Below are 18,323 nucleotides of genomic sequence, written 5' to 3'. Positions count from 1 at the left end.
CGCAGTACGGAAAAGTCAGCATAACGGAAATAAACTCCACCTAAACTTGGTTTATATCTGACCCAGATAGACTGCAGGTCATAACTTCTTACCTGAAGTTCAGTTCACCTGACACTCAGACTGGCGGCCACTTCGGGTCTCTCCTCTTGCCTCCCCTTTCTCTCATCCACCTGCTGGCCCCCACCGCTTGCTAATGTTACTGAATCTGTGGAAGCTCCGCGATAGCCACCACACGAAGTAACAAATAACGAGCCTAACTAAATCCCAGTAACGATTAACGCGTTCCTGATTTCGGCATAATAACTAGTTACTGTTCTCGTTACCACAATAATAACATAATTACTGTAACGCGTTACTTAATAACGCGTTAGCCCCAACGCTGGTTATTCACCTCCTATCAAGTTCACAGTTGATAAATGTACTAAATGTGCTAGCAATTATCTTACGTCTCATGAATCTCACACCCTGTAAGTACACAATGAATGTCAACAGTCAAAAACAGGAATTAGCATTTTTCAAAATCATATGTCACCAAGGCCCAGACATCAACCAAGCTATTCAGCCTTGTGGTGCATCTCCTCCCGGTGTGTAAATCACACATATCCATGCAGAGTGATTGAGTTCTGCAGTGCTCCATGTGCCTCTTCCAGATGTTTCCTTGTCTAAATGTGTCACGGCTGGGGCGGCAGTCGTGTGGAGGTGAGGAAGGAAGATCCAAAAGCAGACAGTGGCGGAGGTGCAAGTGGGTTTTATTTACAGTGCACAAATAACCAAGGTGTGGGCAGAACTGAACATAAACCTAAACCGGAAAAGCTAATACAAAAGGAGGACATGGAGCGAGGGGCAGAGAGACGCGGAGCAGATACACAAATGAACACAGACGACGCGACGAGAAACACAGGCAGACACCAACTATAAATACACACACCAGGTAATCAGGAAATGGCACACAGGAGGGCAACACAGCTGGGAGGAATCAGGGCTGAAGGGACAGGGGAAATGTAAACTGAACATACTCACATCAGACAGAGACCTTCACAATAAAACAGGAAACTCAGACACGAGGAACCAAACAAGACACAGAACTAAACAGACAGCTTCACAAACAGGCGGGGTGACACGATAGACAGACAGAGACACAGACGCAGACTCAAAGGCAGACCGAATATAACACATAGAACTCAAACAGTAATAATCAACAACATCATAATAAACTAGAAAATGATAATAAACTGAAAGCGCTGGGTCACCGACCCAGGACCATGACAGTACCCCCCCCTCAAGGGCTGGCTCCAGACAGCCCAGCAGAAACACAAAAACCGACCAAAACAAAACAGAAAACAACCCGACCAGGGCGGGCGGAGGGGGTCCAGGACGGAGGGACAGAGACCAAAAGGCCCAGATGGCCAAGTGTAGGGGGCCGACAGCGCAGGAGGCCAAAACAGTTCAGTTCCGGAGGCCGACCATGCGAATGGCAGTGGCAGTGGGGCAGGTCCGGAGGCCGGCCACGCAGACGGCGACGGCGGCGAGGAAGCAGTTCTGGGGGCCGACCGTGCGGACGGCGATGGCGGCGAGGAAGCAGTTCTGGGGGCCGACCGTGCGGACGGCGACGGCGGCGGGAATGCACGTCCGGGGGCCGGCCACAGTGACAAAGCTGCCGACCGTGCGGACGGTGACGGCGGCGGGAAAGCAAGTCCGGGGGCCGGCCACGGTGACAAAGCTGCCGACCGTGCGGACGGTGACGGCGGCGTGAAAGCATGTCCGGAGGCCGGCCACGGTGACAAAGATGCCGACCGTGCGGACGGTGACGGCGGCGTGAAAGCAAGTCCGGAGGCCGGCCACGGTGACGAAGATGCCCAACATGCGGCCTGGCAGATGACCGACGGTGTTGAGGCGGCAGTTGGGGACCTGAAGGCTGCGTGGCCTTCGCAGCACCAGACGAGACGGAAGCTGAGGCAGAGGCTGGACCAGACGAGACGGAAGCTGAGGCAGAGGCTGGACCAGACGAGACGGAAGCTGAGGCAGAGGCTGGACCAGGCGACGGCGTGGGTGGAGACCCTGACGCTGGACCAGGCGACGGCGTGGGTGGAGACCCTGAAGCTGGACCAGGCGATGGCGTGGGTGGAGCTGAGACCGGACCAGACAAAGGCGAAGGCGGAGCTGAGGCAGGACCAGACAAAGGCGAAGGCGGACCAGGACCAGACGAAGGCGGAGCAGGACCAGGACCTGGACCAGACGAAGGCGGAGCTGGAGCTGGACCAAACGAAGGCGGAGCTGGACCAGACGAAGGCGGAGCTGGACCAGGACCAGACGAAGACGAAGACGGAGCTGGACCAGACGAAGGTGGAGCTGGACCAGGACCAGACGAAGCAGATGAGGCAGAGGCCGGACCAGGCGACGGCGAAGTTGATGGTGGTGAAGCCGGACCAGGCGACGGCGAAGTTGATGGTGGTGAAGCCGGACCAGGCGACGGCGAAGTTGATGGTGGTGAAGCCGGACCAGGCGATGTCGAAGTTGATGGTGGTGAAGCCGGACCAGGCGACGGCGAAGTTGATGGTGGTGAAGCCGGACCAGGCGACGGCGTGGATAATGGTGGTGGAGACTCCGAGGCTGCAGCTGGCGTGGGTGGAGACTCCGAGGCTGCAGCTGGCGTGGGTGGAGACTCCGAGGCTGCAGCTGGCGGCAGCGTGGAAGCCGGAGACGGAGGCGCTGCAGCAGGCGGCGGCGTGGACGAAACAGTGGATGTGGCTGCTGCTGCAGGCGTGGATGCGGCCGCTGGTGGAGCAGCTGGTGGCTGGACGGGCTCCTCGGGCCCCCCAGCTGGCGAAGCAGGAGGCCGGACGGGCTCCTCGGGCCCCCCAGCTGGCGAAGCAGGAGGCCGGACGGGCTCCTCGGGCCCTCCAGCTGGCGAAGCAGGAGGCCGGACGGGCTCCTCGGGCCCTCCAGCTGGCGAAGCAGGAAGCTGGCTAGGTTCTCCTGAACCTCCAGCTGACGAGTCTTGGGACTGGACGGGCTCCTCGGGCCCTCCAGCTGACGAGTCTTGGGGCTGGACGGGCTCCTCGGGCCCCCCAGTGAAAACAGTCTCAGAACCAGTGGGCACTGGAGCCCCTGGCACACACAGGACAGAACCAGCAGGTGCGGGGACCTCTGGCAGAGACAGAACAGAACCAGCAGGTGCGGGGACCCCTGGCAGAGACAGAACAGAACCAGCAGGTGCGGGGACCCCTGGCAGGGACAGAACAGAACCAGCAGGTGCGGGGACCCCTGGCAGGGACAGAACAGAACCAGCAGGTGCAGAGACCTCTGGCAGAGACAGAACAGAACCAGCAGGTGCGGGGACCTCTGGCGGGCACAGAACAGAACCAGCAGGTGCGGAGACCTCTGGCGGGCACAGAACAGAACCAGCAGGCACACAGGCCTCTGGCAGGGACAGAACAGAACCAGCAGGTGCGGGGACCTCTGGCGGGCGCAGAACAGAACCAGCAGGTGCGGGGACCTCTGGCAGAGACAGAACAGAACCAGCAGGTGCGGGGACCTCTGGCGGGCGCAGAACAGAACCAGCAGGTGCGGGGACCTCTGGCAGAGACAGAACAGAACCAGCAGGCACACATGCCTCTGGCGGGCACAGAACAGAACCAGTAGGTGCGGGGACCTCTGGCGGGCACAGAACAGACTGCAGCTGCGCGGAGCACCGACCCTGCTCAGGCAGCGACAGCCGGGTGCAGTCCTCAGCTGGGTTCTTAGCCTCCAGGGGTCCAGAGTCTGCTGGGGGCCGAAACCCAGCCTCTGGGGAGGCCCTGGGGCGAATAACAGTCTCTAGATTAGCCAGTTTCTGAGAAACTAGAGTGGTTTTATTGGGTTTGTCTCTCCGCTTAAAATGGGTGCTAGGAACGGGATTCAAAATGGGTGGCACAGACACAGCCTCCAGTATGGAGGGAGCGGGTGACCGGGCTAATGGAATAGATGCAGGCTGGGCTAATGAACTGGCTAAAGGCTGATGTACTGTTTGAGGTGAGACTGGAGTTGGTAGTGGAGTGGATGAAACCCAGTCAGTTACTGTTTTGGATGTTTTGAAAATGCCAACTTGTGAGAGGTCAGTTACCACGAAGGTAGGTAGGCGCCGTGAACTGTCTCTACTCTCCCCATGAACAGCCCCAGAAAACACAGTCCCAGAAGCACCAGCGTCCTTAAAACTCACCACAGCTGGTCGCACAGGGGTCCCTGAATCCGGCTGTGGGGTGAAGCGCCGGTGGCACGAATGTTTCCTTCCCACCGCTGACGGCTCCGACAGGCAGGGAAAAACCCCTGGGGGGTCGGGCCGTGAAACCTCCGGTGGGTGAATCTGAGACGGCTGCTTTGTGGCGGTCGTTGTCCGTTGTTGCGGGGCAGAATCTTCCGAAGCTTGCACCGCTTCCCGGGCTTTATGCAGATCAGCGATTAAGTCAGTAAATCCCCGGACCTGGTGGAGATAGGGATTTCCGGCCAGGATAGCCTCAATGGCATTTATCCCCACAACCTTCGCTCGTGCATTGGAGGTGTGGGTTACCCAGTCCACCAGGCGTAGGGCGCGTGTGAGGTCGCTCTCCCCGGACAAAGCTGCTGGATCCATCTTGTGGTCGCGTCGTACTGTCACGGCTGGGGCAGCAGTCGTGTGGAGGTGAGGAAGGAGGATCCAAAAGCAGACAGTGGCGGAGGTGCAAGTGGGTTTTATTTACAGTGCACAAATAACCAAGGTGTGGGCAGAACTGAACATAAACCTAAACTGGAAAAGCTAATACAAAAGGAGGACATGGAGCGAGGGGCAGAGAGACGCGGAGCAGATACACAAATGAACACAGACGACGGACCATGACTCAAAATTTCAGCCAGCTTGAAGAAGTATTCATGATGCAAATGAAACACAGGAAAGACCCTCTTCAGAGTGCCAAAGTACGCATGTCACAGTGATGCAACAATAGGTGGTCATTCATCCTTCGGAAACTACTGTCAGTCATTCCCAGTCTCCTGGTGTCTGTGCTGTTCACAGAACCAATATTCCATCGCTGAAATCCCTCTATGCGCTGTCGATTGGAGCTTAGCACGCTCCCTTCATCCTTCAGTTTCTTGTTCCAACGCTGCTGAAGATTGAGGGCAGAGCAAGTCTTACACCCTACTTGTCTTCCTCAACGTCCAATGTCTTTCTTTTGGATTTCACTGTTGTCCACAATCCAGTCTTGATCAAGTGGCACAGCCCTCTGTGGGTTGTCAGCTGTGCTGGAGGTGATCTCTGCTCCTCACTGGTCCTCTTGAAGCCTCTCTCCTGGCCTCAGCTTCCATCTTGTGGACGATCTCCTCAGTCACTTTACCTCACGACACTTGCAATTTCAAACATGACAGCTCTCCAGAAAACCCTCTTTTGGCACATGGTCCTTGCCATATGTCAACTCAACTCAATGAGACATGCACGAGAGAGACATGCACGAGAAAGTTGCACATTCTCTCTTAAACATTCCCCAGGGCTTGTCCCTTAGAGTAGCTCTACTCCAAACCTGTAACCCTGCGTTAAAGAAAAAACATTAGCCAGCGGTTAAATGTTAAGCTTGTTTAACTCCCAGCTCCACCTGGAGCCTGTATCCTAGAAGACAAATCCTGTAAGTTGAAACAAACTTCACATTTGCAAACAACTGTATCATAAGAGTAATAAAGTATTCAGCACCACAGAGACAAATGCAGTTTTCTCCAAATCATTAAACCACTACTATCACCATAATTCGCCTCAAATCATGGATCATCCCATGTGTTCATTCCACATTGTAATCAGTGACTTTCCTTAACTTTGTCACTCCACTTATTTTATGTCTGTGAGCTCAATAGTGGTCAAATAATGAGCCCAACTTTAAACCATTCTGTAATCACTGCATCTCTTGCTTTTCTTCTGTCACTTGTCTGTCTGTGCTGAATCCTTTACAAGCACTCTTAGAGAGAAAACAAATGTCAGCAGTAGCATCTTGGAGGTCAGGCCTAGGTCAACAGACTCCAGAGGTGCTGTAAAAGGTCATAAAGTTAACACTCTGCTGTAAAAGAAGCAATACTGGTTTTAACACAGTATGTGTCTCACACTGTATGCTCATTTTCCCACTGTAATATTCACCATTTTCCCAATAACACAGCGTAATAGCCTAATCAACATATAGCCTGTAAACACAGTTTCCTGCACGCATAAACCCAGAAAAATTACAGCTAAAAGGTTAAATTTGCAGGGCCCACACACTCATGTGTAAAGTCTCTCCCTCTGGCCTCTGTCATCCTCCTGTTCCTGCAACAAAAGACATACATTCATGCATCCATCCACCCCTTTGTCCAAACTAAGGTGGAGGTGCAACCTTACATGTTGATGTCAAGTCAGTCAAGTCAGTCAACTTTTGTCAACGTTTACCAGTCGAGTCGCGGGCCACGTAATGACTGAAAACAGTGGTGAGATCTTTAACCAGGTCTTCCCATTAACACCTGGCCTGTCCAGATGTTCAGTCAATGAGCTCGTCAACAGCTTCAATGCTAAAATGTTAAATGTTATGGACACTATTGCTCCCATTAAGGTTCTCTGGAAGGAAGAAGTCTCCATGGAGAAACTCCACACTGATGAAAAAAGAAAAAAGAGAGTGTTGGAAAGCTGAGCGCAGATGGAGAAAAACAAACCTCCAGGTTCATTATGACATCAATAAAGAGAAACTTTTCACAAGTATAATTTACAACTGAGGAGGTCCTACTTCTCTGACATCATCACCAGAAACAGTCATAATGCTCGGGTCTTATTTGCTACAGTTGACAGGCTAACAAACCCTCCTGTGCCAGTCGCAGCTGAACTTCATTCAACCATGGCCTGCAATGACTTTACCAAATTCTTCACAGACAAAATCCAAAAGATTAGACAAGCAATTGGTACATCAACAGCATATTCAAGATATGTACTGTGTCCACCGAAAAACTGTTTAAACACCATCAAACAGTTTCACCCTATTAACAGCAAAGACCTGGAGGACATCTTAGGTCAACTGAACTCCTCCTCTTGCTGTTTAGATGTCCTGCCAACAAGTTTTTTCAAAAAGGTCTCAAAAACTTTGGAGTCAGACCTGTTAAAGATCGTCACCTTTTCCTTAATGTCAGGTGTGTTTCCAGAACCACTAAAAACTGCTGTAATTAAACCTATACTGAAAAAGGACAATCTTGACAAGACACAAATGAACAACTACAGGCCGGTCTCAAATCTCCCATTTTTAAGTAAGATCATTGAAAAAGCAGTTTCTCAAAAGCTCAATTACTTCTTAACACAGAATAACTGTTATGATGCCTTCCAGTCAGGTTTTAGACAGAACCACAGCACTGAAACCGCTCTGACCAAAGTGTTTAATGACATATGTCTGAATACAGACAGTGGAAAAATGTCAGTCTTAGTTTTACTGGATCTCAGTGCAGCATTTGATACAGTTGACCAAAACATATTACTCAAATGACTAGAAAACTGGGCAGGTCTCTCAGGAACTGTACTAAACTGGTTCGAAACATACTTAGAAAACAGGAAATACTTTGAATCAATAGGTAACTTCACATCTGAGCAGACAAGTATCACATGTGGAGTTTCCCAAGATTCCATCTTGGGACCCCTTCTGTTTAACACTTACATGCTTCCACTGGCACAGATTATAAAGAACAACAAAATAAACTATCATAGCTATGCAGATGACACACATATATACATTACAATGTCACCAGGAAACCGAGGCCCTGTACATGCTCTTGGTAAATGCATTGAGAAAATTAATGACTGGTTGTGCCACAATTTTCTCCAGCTAAACAAAAGTAAAACTGAAGTAATAGTCTTTGGAGCCAAAGAAAAATGATTACAGGTCACCAGAGAACTTCAATCTAAACACCTAAAAACCACAAACCAGGCGAGAAATTTGGGTGTAGTGATGGATGCAGGCATATTTACAGGTCTACCTAAAAATTCAATCAGACAACTACAGCTAATTCAGAACTATGCTGCTCGAGGCCTCACTAGGACCAAAAAAGTGGACCACATCAGTCCAGCTCTGAGGTCTTTACACAGGCTGCCTGTCCGTGAGAGGATAGACTTTAAAGTTCTGATGCTGGTCTATAAAGCTCTGAATGGTATTGGACCAAAATACATCAGTGACCTCCTGACCCAGTATGAACCTTCCAGATCCCTCAGGTCACCTGGATCACTCATTCAAGACCCCTCATCAGAATTCTGTTTTCCCCCCAGCTATAATGCAATCCTCTTTCCCCAAAACAATACACATCCACTAGTCTATGTATCACTTTTCATCTTACTAAGTGAACTGGACAAGATGATAAACAGAAACACATGCTTAAGATGCTGTCTGGTCTTCATGAGTTTCATTCTATGTGTATATATGTGTTAGTAGGGTTAATGCATTTTCTGTTTGTGTGATTTTATATACCTCTCTCATTTTGTGGTCCAGACTCCTTCTCAGTTTACCCACTTAAAGCAGTCAGTTTCCCTTTTCCCAGGTTTGCTAACCCAAATTTGATTTCCCACTCTAAACAACAGCATTCCTCTGTGTCCTCACCTGCTCTCCCCTCCCACTTCAACAGTCCAATGGTAGTTCTTCTTTTCAGCTTCGTCCTGTGTATTCTCCCACTGTCTCTTTCATTACCATTGAATTACAAACGTGGCAAATGTCAACTCAGACAGTCTTTTCACAGGTCCTCTTCACACACAGTGAAGTTGCAGCTTGCTGGAAACGCACTCCATCCAGTCAAAGTGATGGTTTTTCTCTCTCTGATGCCGTTTGCACATACTGCTGCTTGCTGGGTCTCTCTGCTCAGGACTCTGCTGTTGTGTCTTGGACTGCCATGTTGTTGCTCTTTGCAACTGCATTTCTTGTCTTGGAGCTTGCTTTCTCAGGTGAGAAACACATGGGAGTTAAGCTGTTAACACAATTTGGCCAAAACTCAGCCTGAGTGTTTCTAATGATTTTTAACCTATAATTTTCTTCCAACTGCTGCATGTGGAAAATTGATCCAGGTCTGCTCTTCACCTGTCTGAGGGACATTCTCATCACTGCTTAAACAACACACATCTCCTCTCTCTGGTTTTAAAGTGAACTGAAAGTGAGATGGAAGTTTTTTAAGGCTGAGAGACACCAAACACTCTTCATATTATTGTTGCTTATTTTCATCAACAACACAAATTTTATTTCTTTTGCGTCCACTAGGGTAGCTGGTGACCTGCAGAGTCACCCTCTTCCCAACTGGAGACCGCTTCACACACTTTCACACTCCTCTGGAGCGCACACACACACAGTGACGTCAGGCACATTCACACTCACTTTTTCATCTGCTTTGTGCACATTTCACTTCTTTTCTTCCTTCAATGATCTGCATACTACGTGCTGCCCGTTGAATACTTTGCAATATATTTAATCGCCTTTCAAGGCAGTCTTACACAGTTTATTCCCCATTACAAGACAACAATCAGCGCCACAGACCACGTCTGGTCCGTACTCACTCGTGCTCATTCAGGGCTTTCCTCAGGCGTCCTGGCTTCTAGCAAACTTCGGTGTGTCGTCTCCCCCTCCTCGGTGGAAAGCCATTTGTTGGACTCCGGCTCGAATGACCAAATAATGTTGGGTCTGCGCTTCAGCAGGCCCACTAATTCAGACTTATTCCTTGGTGTTCCTCCACCTCCAAAGAAGGAGTCCGAACCACAATTACTTTGCAATTACTTTGGTGGAGGAACACCAAAGTAATTGCTTACGGAGCTTGCTTCTTCGACATCTTTAAGAGTTCTGAACAAATGACTGTCCTCCTCCAGAACATCTTATGTACGCAAACGCACGTTGCAACTTCTTATCTGGTGCGCGTCTTTTATTTTGACAGCGAATCCGCACCTGTGGACCACTTATGTGCACCCCTGCTTATAAATACATTTGCATGAAACTAGCCCACTGAATGAGCAATGGGCTGTGAGGTCAGTTCCTTTATTTATAAAAACATAAAAACATGTCCAGATGAACAGAATCAACGTTTTGGGATTTACTTACCTGGATGATTGAGCATTCATCAAGACATTTCTTGGCACTGATTTGAGGACACCATTAGGCTGAAAGACAGACTTTCCATTCCATTTAACTTTTTATTGTATTACTTTCAATAAAGTGTTCTTTTTATCATTGAATCCATCTCTCTTGGATGTGTTTTCAAACCCAGGTAGCTTTTAATTTAATTTGTTACATTTTCAATCTTTTTATTTCCTAGGGGTGAAATTGCCGCAACACATTTAAATAACCCCCTGACTGTACTGCCACAGAGTAAATATTTCTGTTATGTTCTTTTAAGTACAATTACAACACATAAGTAAACAATTGAGCAGTACGTCACCTAAACTGGGCTGAGTCTCGTATGTCTAGAACACACTTCAAAGTCTGAAGCCACACTATCAGCAGATGAGCCATGATGGAGTTTGTTCACGTTGCTGTAACTGTGCTCGGTCTTCTGTCTCTTGGACACTCAGCTCCTGTGACAAGCTGTGAGAATCTAATCCAGCCTCGTGAAATCCACGGAAATCAGGTCAGACTCTCTCTTATCTCACCGTTCACTTATCACTTTACGCTGAGTAAAATAAGTTTTGAACATGTCACCAAATTTACATGAAATTTACACCACATGTGGGTAACCACCCATCCAGTCCACACATACAAAGAAGTAAAACCAGCAATGTCCATAAATTAAGCTATGTGTAATAATAAGATGACACAAGGAAAACTATTGAACACATGAAGAAAGGAAGTTGCAAAAAGGCATGGAACGTCATGACACCAGCTGAAATCTATCAGCAATTACAAAACAATCCTGAACCCTGGTGCAAATTAATATCAGTTGGTTCTATTCTAACTGATGGCCTATAAAAAGATGTCTCATTACCAAGGTGTCACACAAACTCCTACTGTAACCTTGCAGGTGGAGATGGAGAAAATGACACTAGGGCTGAGGAGGGAACAGCTTAGATTGACTTATTGGGCAAACTTACAGGGTCAGGGGAAGGATCACCCTACACTAGAAGTACTTAAACCTTGCTGGGAGAAAGGCAGGAGGAAGTTAAAGAGCTTTGGATGGGTGGTGGGGGAAGAGCTAGAGAACTTAAATTAGATCAGTTAGACATATGCCAGCGAGTGCCGTGGCCTGCAATCCCTCCACGGATACTTCCTGAAGCAACTGTAGATTTTGCTTTATTGCACCAGAAGAGTCAGGATAGGGCAGGGGTCTACACTCAAATTCAGTTCAGGGTTACACTGAACAGTATTGTGGGTATGTGCAAGTATATACAGATGCTTCAAAGAATCCAGCTAAGTCATGTGGGGGTAGCAGTAGTAATTCCGGACTTTATGGTAGAAATTAGGAAGAGGATTAATGATGGATTGTCTGTGTTTACAGGAGAAATGATAGCAATTCTATTAGTGGTTCAATGGGTGGAAGAGTTGAGGCCGTTGAAAGCAATTATTTGTTCAGAGACAAGAGCAGCCTTGGTCAGTCTACAGAAAGGTCATTCGGAAGGTAGATCAGATATTTTAATAGAGATTCAGCAAACTCTTTTCAGAATACATATGATGGGTCTGTCAGTAGTGTTTGTATGGGTCCCAGCTCACTATAGGGTAAGGGGGAATGAAGCAGAGGATAAGTTAGCAAAAGAAGCCACTAATCATAGGATAGTTGATCTGGCAGTGAGTTTTGGTCAGGTGGAAGTTAAGAGTATTATTAAGCTAGAAATGAGGGGTAGATGGCAGAAACAGTGGGAAGAAGAAAGGTGGGGAAGGTGGTTATATAAAATTCAAAGGTGGGTGGGAGTAAGGAGAGCCACCGGAAGGAGTAGGCGAGAGGAGGTGGTGGTATCAAGACTGAGATTTGGACATACAGGATTGAATTCTATACTATTCTTGATAGGGAAGGGAAATGTGATTGTTGTGGAGAGGAGGAAACTTTGGAGCATGTTATTTTGCAGTGTCGGAAGTACAAGGTTGAGAGGACACAACTGGTTTGAAGTCTCAGTAACATTAACATGAAATTGGATCTTATTAAGTTATTACAAAAGGAGTCGGGGAATAAAAGTTATCAGACTTTGTTTCAGTTTTTGAGAGAAGGAAGATTGTTTGGAAGGATATGAAGTAGGTTGTTTTAAAAAAAATATTTTTTAAATTTTATTTTATTTATTTATTTTAATCCTGTCCACACTCCATACCAGTGGTGGCAGAAATGCACCATGCAGTTGTTTGCCAACTGCCAATAATACTTACAAGAAGAAGAAGAAGAAGAAGAAGGTGTCACACAAGAAACATATCATGACCTTCATAATCTTATTGTTGCAAAACAAATTGATGGCATTGGTTACAGAAGAATTTCTAAATTACTGAAGGTTCCAGTGAGCACTGTTGGGGCAGGAGAGAACATAATTTCACCATAAAGCGTCCAGAACCAGCTGCTCCCCGCCAGTTTTCAGACAGGGGAGTGAAAAGAATTATCAGAAGAGTTGTCCAAGAGCCAAGGAGCACTTGCAAAGAGCTACAAAAAGACTTGAAATCCTTTCAACTGCCATGGCCTGTATGCACGCTCACCATGCAAGACTCCATTGCTGAAGAAAAAAACCTGCTAAAGCACGTTTAAGGTTTGCTGAACAACATTTAGACAAGCCTGTGAAATACTGGGAAAAATATACTCTGGTTAGTTGAGACCAAAACTGAATTGATGCCTTAATACACGCCATGTCTGGAGGTCAAAAGGCCTCACCCCAAAAACATTATACCAAAAGTGAAGTTTGGAGTTGTATGGGGCTGTTTTTCGTCATGTGGCACTGGAATGTTTCATATAAATGGAGGAAGATGAATGGAAAAATGTTCTGCTGCCATCTACCAGGATGTTGAAGATGAAACGCTGACGGACCTTTCAGCAAGACGATGATCCAAACACAGAATTTGAAGACTGTTTGTGTAGAAGAATGAACCAAAATCACACCTGATCGATGCCTGCGGCTAGGAGGCGTCTTGAAGTTGTCATTACCAACAAAAGCTTTTACATGAAGTATTAAATACAATTTCAGTAAACGTGTTCAATACTTTTTCCTTCTTTCATTTCTCATTATGGTAAATGGCCTGTGTTTATATAGCGCTTTACTAGTCCGTAAGGACCCCAAAGCACTTTACATATCCAGTCATCCACCCATTCACACACTGGTGATGGCAAGCTACATTGTAGCCACAGCCACCCTGGGGTGCACTGACAGAGGCGAGGCTGCCGGACACTGGTGCCACCAGGCCCTCTGACCACCACCAGTAGGCAACAGGTGAAGTGTCTTGTCCAAGGACACAACGACCGAGACTGTCCAAGCCGGGGCTCAAACCAGCAACCTTCCGATTATAAGGCGAACTCCCAACTCTTGAGCCACGATCGCCCCATCTATGGTTGTTTTCTTTGCATGTGTGGACTGGCTGGATTGTTACCAACATCTGGATAGAATTTTACGTCAATAGCACCTTTAGAAATGTATGTACTGAGAAATTTGGTGATGTTTTCAATACTTATTTTACCCCTGTATATTATACACCATCTGTTTCAGCTGGTGGGAAAATGGACACAAATAGCAGAGAGCACAGGCATACCTGGATCCAAAATGCTGACGAAGAAGCTTGTGGAGACCGCCTGGATGAACATCACTGCTGCCAATGAGGCTAATACGTTCAATAATCTCTACATTCATAAAATGTAATAAAAATGATAAAGCCTTGCCTGAACTGATACTGTTTTCGAGTAATGTGAATTTAGAAATCTCTTTAATTTTATCTTTTAAAAGGATGGGCATGTGCTTCACACTGAAAACCAACATGACTTTGGTTAACAACAGTTTGGGTGAGTATTAGTGAGGGAACTAATAGACTTTGTGCCTAGCATTGCCACAACACTTTTAGTATATATCGATTGGTGTGTATTTGCACACTGCACCCTTACCAATGCTAAAAGAATATGAAGTATGGCCATCATCTGTCATCTGTCCACAGTGCACAATTACCAATATTCTGCTGTCCTGCTGAATACTGGCTGCCCTGACTGCCTTGTTATCTACTCAAATAACACCATTGGAAGAACCGCAGTCAAAGCTCTCCATCTCCTGAGTAAGAACAATGACACACCTAAATAATGTAATGTCAAAGTACTTAAGTATTTTTCATGGTCCAGCTTCATGCATTTAATTTATCATAGCTGAAAGAAATGCTGGTGACTAATTTCCAAGTTAAAACAGTGATTAATCATTGAACAGTGGTTTCCCCTGCATTAATGAATCAAATCCAAACACTGCCCTTTGAAATACCAGTTACAAATAATAGTTGCCCATTAAAGGCATTTTTTCAGAAAACAAATTTAAAAAGAATAAAGCATCAAGAATAAAGTGCAGTGATGTGAATGTATTTGCCCTCTTCCTGATTTCTCTCTATTTTGTGTACTAGTCACACTTACATGTTTCAGATCGTCAAATAAATTTGTATATTTGACAAAGATAACCCAAACAAATACAAAACACAGTTCTTAAAGAAATATTTCATTTACTGTGTGAAACTGTAATTGTCTCTAAATCTAACAACTGGTTAGCAAGAACTGAAATCAAGCATTTGCAGTGATTGGCAGTGAGTCTTTTCTTCCCACTCTATTATGTAGAATCCCTTCAATTCAGCCGCACTGGATTGGATTTTCAAGCATGAACGGATTTTAAAAGCCATTCAGACGTGGCCTTGCTCATGTGCTCATGATGGATTGGATTTATATAGCACTTTTCAAGGCACCCAAAGCGCTTTACAATGCCATTATTCATTCACTCTCGCATTCACACACAAGCTACGGTTGTAAAATTGTAGCCACAGCTGCCCTGGGGCAGACTGACAGAAGCGAGGCTGCCATATCACGCCATCAGCCCCTCTGGCCAACACCAGTAGGTGGTAGGGTAAAGTCTTGCCTAAGGACACAACGACCAGGACAGAGAGCCTGGGGATCGAACCGGCAACCTTCCGGTTACAGATACGCTTCCCAACCCCCTGAGCCACGGTCGCCCCCACAAATTCTCCTTCAATATCATGGTTGCTTCAATTACAGCAAGTGGTCCTGAAATAGCAACAGCAGTTGTTTCTTTGTGTTTTAATTTTTTTATTTACTTGGTGTCACTGTGTAGGCCCCGTGCTAACACTGTTTCTGTCTCTCAGGTAGGAGAGTTAAAGTGTCTGCTGCTGAGCTGGAAGAGTTTACAAAGCAGGCAGAGTGTCTGAACCTAGAATCCCCTGCTATCTTGGATTCAGAAAAGGGTATGAACCTTTACATAATATGAAAGCTTAGAAACTGCAGTTGAACTGAATATTACTTCTTCAGTCTAATATTATCTTTATACAGTGGCTTGCAAAAGTATTTGGCCCCCTTGAACTTTTCCACATTTTGTCACATTACAGCCACAAACATGAATCAATTTTATTGGAATTCCACGTGAAAGACCAACACAAAGTTGTGTACACGTGAGAAGTGGAACGAAAATCATACATGATTCCAAACATTTTTTACAAATAAATAACTGCAAAGTGGGGTGTGCGTAATTATTCAGCCCCCTGAGTCAATACTTTGTGGAACCACCTTTTGCTCCAATTACAGCTGCCAGTCTTTTAGGGTATGTCTCTACCAGCTTTGCACATCTAGAGACTGAAATCCACTTTTCAGTTATTTATTTGTAAAAAATGTTTGGAATCATGTATGATTTTCGTTCCACTCCTCACATGTACAACACTTTGTCTTTCATGTGGAATTCCAGTAAAACTGATTCATGTTTGTGGCTGTAATGTGACAAAATGTGGGAAAGTTCAAGGGGGCCAAATACTTTTGCAAGCCACTGTACTCTTTATATTTTTGTAACCGCCATGTTAGATAAGTTCATAGATTAAGATTCTCACATGAATGAACTTTATTTACAAATGTCTTCTTGCAGGGTTTTGCCCAGATCCAGCACTCGCCCCAGGAACAAAGACTATTGATCTGTCCTTGAGCAACATAATGCCTGATGATCTCAACCTATCGGAGAAACTTTTCACTGACAGTGGAAGGAAGACCATTTTGGACATGGTCCAAACTAGTGTGGATCTATTAAAGGAAGACTGACGTGGTCATAAATGTCACTAAGTGTTGATGAAGAAGCCATGTCTGTCAAGGGCATTACCACTAAAATTAAACATGCTAAAAAAAATATGAGTGGCCGTCATCTGTCATCTCTCTTCAAAGCAATTTAGATTTAGCTTCACTGAACTGACATAAAAATGAAAATATTCATTTGCTTTCTGAATAAATGGCCCCAAAACATTTCTACTTTCTCTATTTTAAGGACATTATAGTGCATGAGTAAATGCCGATCAGGCTCCATAGTGCCAGGCAGCGAGCACGGCCTGCTAGAGGAGATTGGGCCCTCAGGCCACCCTCATGAAGTCTGTTTCTGATTGATTGGTCAGACACATTCACACCAGTGGCCTGCTGGCAGCTCTCATTTTCTTCCTCCTTGCATAAGGGAGGAGATATCGATCCTACTGATCGGTTAAGGACCTTCTATGGCCCTGTCCAGCTCACCTAGAGTAACTGTGTGTCCCCTAGTGTCTGCTCCATCCTCCTGAGTCTGTGCTAGGAGACAGAGCATACCTTCTTGCGATGGCTCGTATTGATGTGCCATCCTAGAGGAGCTGGACTAGCTGTGCAACCTCTGAAGGGTCCAGGTATTGCCTCATATAACCAGTGGAAACACTGACCTTAGCCAAATGCAAAACCAATAACAATACCAGTAATAATAATAAATTGAAATGTGAATGTTCTCGCTCAGCATCAGAATCACCTGATAATCTCCTTTGTAAAAAACGTTTAACCCGTCAGTTTTGTTAGTTAGTCTGAGCAGTTGGCGGGAACGGTGAAAAATAGGTTACAGGTTGTTCGGAATAGTCTCCCAGTTAGCTCCGTCGCTCTGCTTTATGCCCTTCTCCTCCCACACCTGTTTCCTTGCTTCCTGCATCCATTTAGTGGATGCAGGAAGCAAGGCAGCTGCGGAGGAGTCCTTCTTCAATGTTCATTGTGGTTGAAATGTGGCCCCAGAGTGTTACCAGATGATTATTCCAAGATTTTCCATGTAATTGGCTCCATGCAAACCTTCTTGCAGTGGCACATATCGATGTGCCATCTTGGAGCAGCTGGATTATCTGTGCAATCTCTGTAGGATCCAGGTATTGCCTCATATAACGAGTAAAAACACTGACCTTAGCTAAATGCCAAATTATTACTACTTATAATGAAAACTTAAAATGTGAAACTTCTTGGTAAAAATTGCATTGAGCATATCAATACCAGACAGAATGCAAAACTAAATAAAAATTAAAGTTATTTTCATGTATATGCTTATATTATTTTAATGTAATTGGTGGTGTAGATGTGCGATTGCTTCAAGGAACAAGGTAGAACAGGTGTACTGTAAGTTCGCAGCATATTTGTTGAATTTTTATGGACCTTGTGGTAAGACTCGACTTATGCGGTCAAAGAAGTGCAGGAGACTGATGCTGTCCAGTGTAGCAAGTGATTTATTCACCATTTTGTGACCGAAACAATATTTACAAAGAAACAAATAAGAAACTCAACTCTATAATTAACTCAGTTCAAATAAACATAACTGAACTTAAATCAACAGAAATTAAGGTCAAACTGCACACAGCTACACTGACCCGAAACCTTTTTTGAAACACCTCAGTTCTTCTGCTTAAATAGTCTACTTAATCAAACAATTTCTCCTCTGGACTATTCCAATCAGTAGGTAGATACGATGAACATGATTATATTCAAGTCTCTACTACTCCTCTTTACTGGCAACATGAACTCTGGTGTAATCAATACATATTATAACAATAAATCTACTTCTTCATAAACCCTCTAAAGTCAACTTTATTAAATTATAAGAGTTCTTCCCATTCTGCACTTGGTCTCTTCCTGTGACCTCAGATGAACCCAGAAGCTATAAAGCAGGAAGTAAAACTACATTTCCTCCTTTTGTTTCTGGAAGACAGGTAGGTAAGGTAAGTTCTAAACAATGCAAATTAACAGTTGAAATAAATAACATGTTAACTTAACAAACTTGTAGGGATTGATTTAAACCAAGATGTTATATTATATAATCTGTAAAAGTGCAAAACATAAACAAACCCGGGATAGTAGATGTTTGTAGTGATGGGCAGATGAAGCTTCATGAAGCACTGAAG

General features: G+C 45.6%; 1 protein-coding gene across 1 annotated transcript; it reads left to right on the top strand.

Annotated features, from left to right (window-relative positions):
- Positions 1–10,433: 10,433 nt before the first annotated feature.
- On the top strand, positions 10,434–16,287 carry LOC146516803 (uncharacterized). The gene is made up of 6 exons (XM_085162687.1): positions 10,434–10,593; positions 13,631–13,776; positions 13,865–13,920; positions 14,070–14,183; positions 15,264–15,362; positions 16,031–16,287. The coding sequence occupies exons 1-6, from the start codon at positions 10,477–10,479 to the stop codon at positions 16,198–16,200; spliced, it is 702 nt and encodes a 233-aa protein (XP_085018813.1). The 5' UTR covers positions 10,434–10,476; the 3' UTR covers positions 16,201–16,287.
- Positions 16,288–18,323: the final 2,036 nt, after the last annotated feature.

The sequence above is a fragment of the Neolamprologus multifasciatus genome, chromosome 6 (assembly GCF_963576455.1).
Source record: "Neolamprologus multifasciatus chromosome 6, fNeoMul1.2, whole genome shotgun sequence".
NCBI classification, from domain to species: domain Eukaryota; kingdom Metazoa; phylum Chordata; class Actinopteri; order Cichliformes; family Cichlidae; genus Neolamprologus; species Neolamprologus multifasciatus.
The sequence above is the reverse complement of the archived record's forward strand: the minus strand, read 5'-3'. Positions and strand labels throughout refer to the sequence as shown.

Bases quoted from the DNA above. Each gene is read 5' to 3' on its own strand.
- LOC146516803 (XM_085162687.1), top strand. From the start codon at position 10,477: ATGATGGAGTTTGTTCACGTTGCTGTAACTGTGCTCGGTCTTCTGTCT. The intron at 13,777-13,864 runs GTAATAAAAATG...ATCTTTTAAAAG, and splicing joins AATCTCTACATTCATAAAAT to GATGGGCATGTGCTTCACAC. The intron at 14,184-15,263 runs GTAAGAACAATG...TCTGTCTCTCAG, and splicing joins CAAAGCTCTCCATCTCCTGA to GTAGGAGAGTTAAAGTGTCT.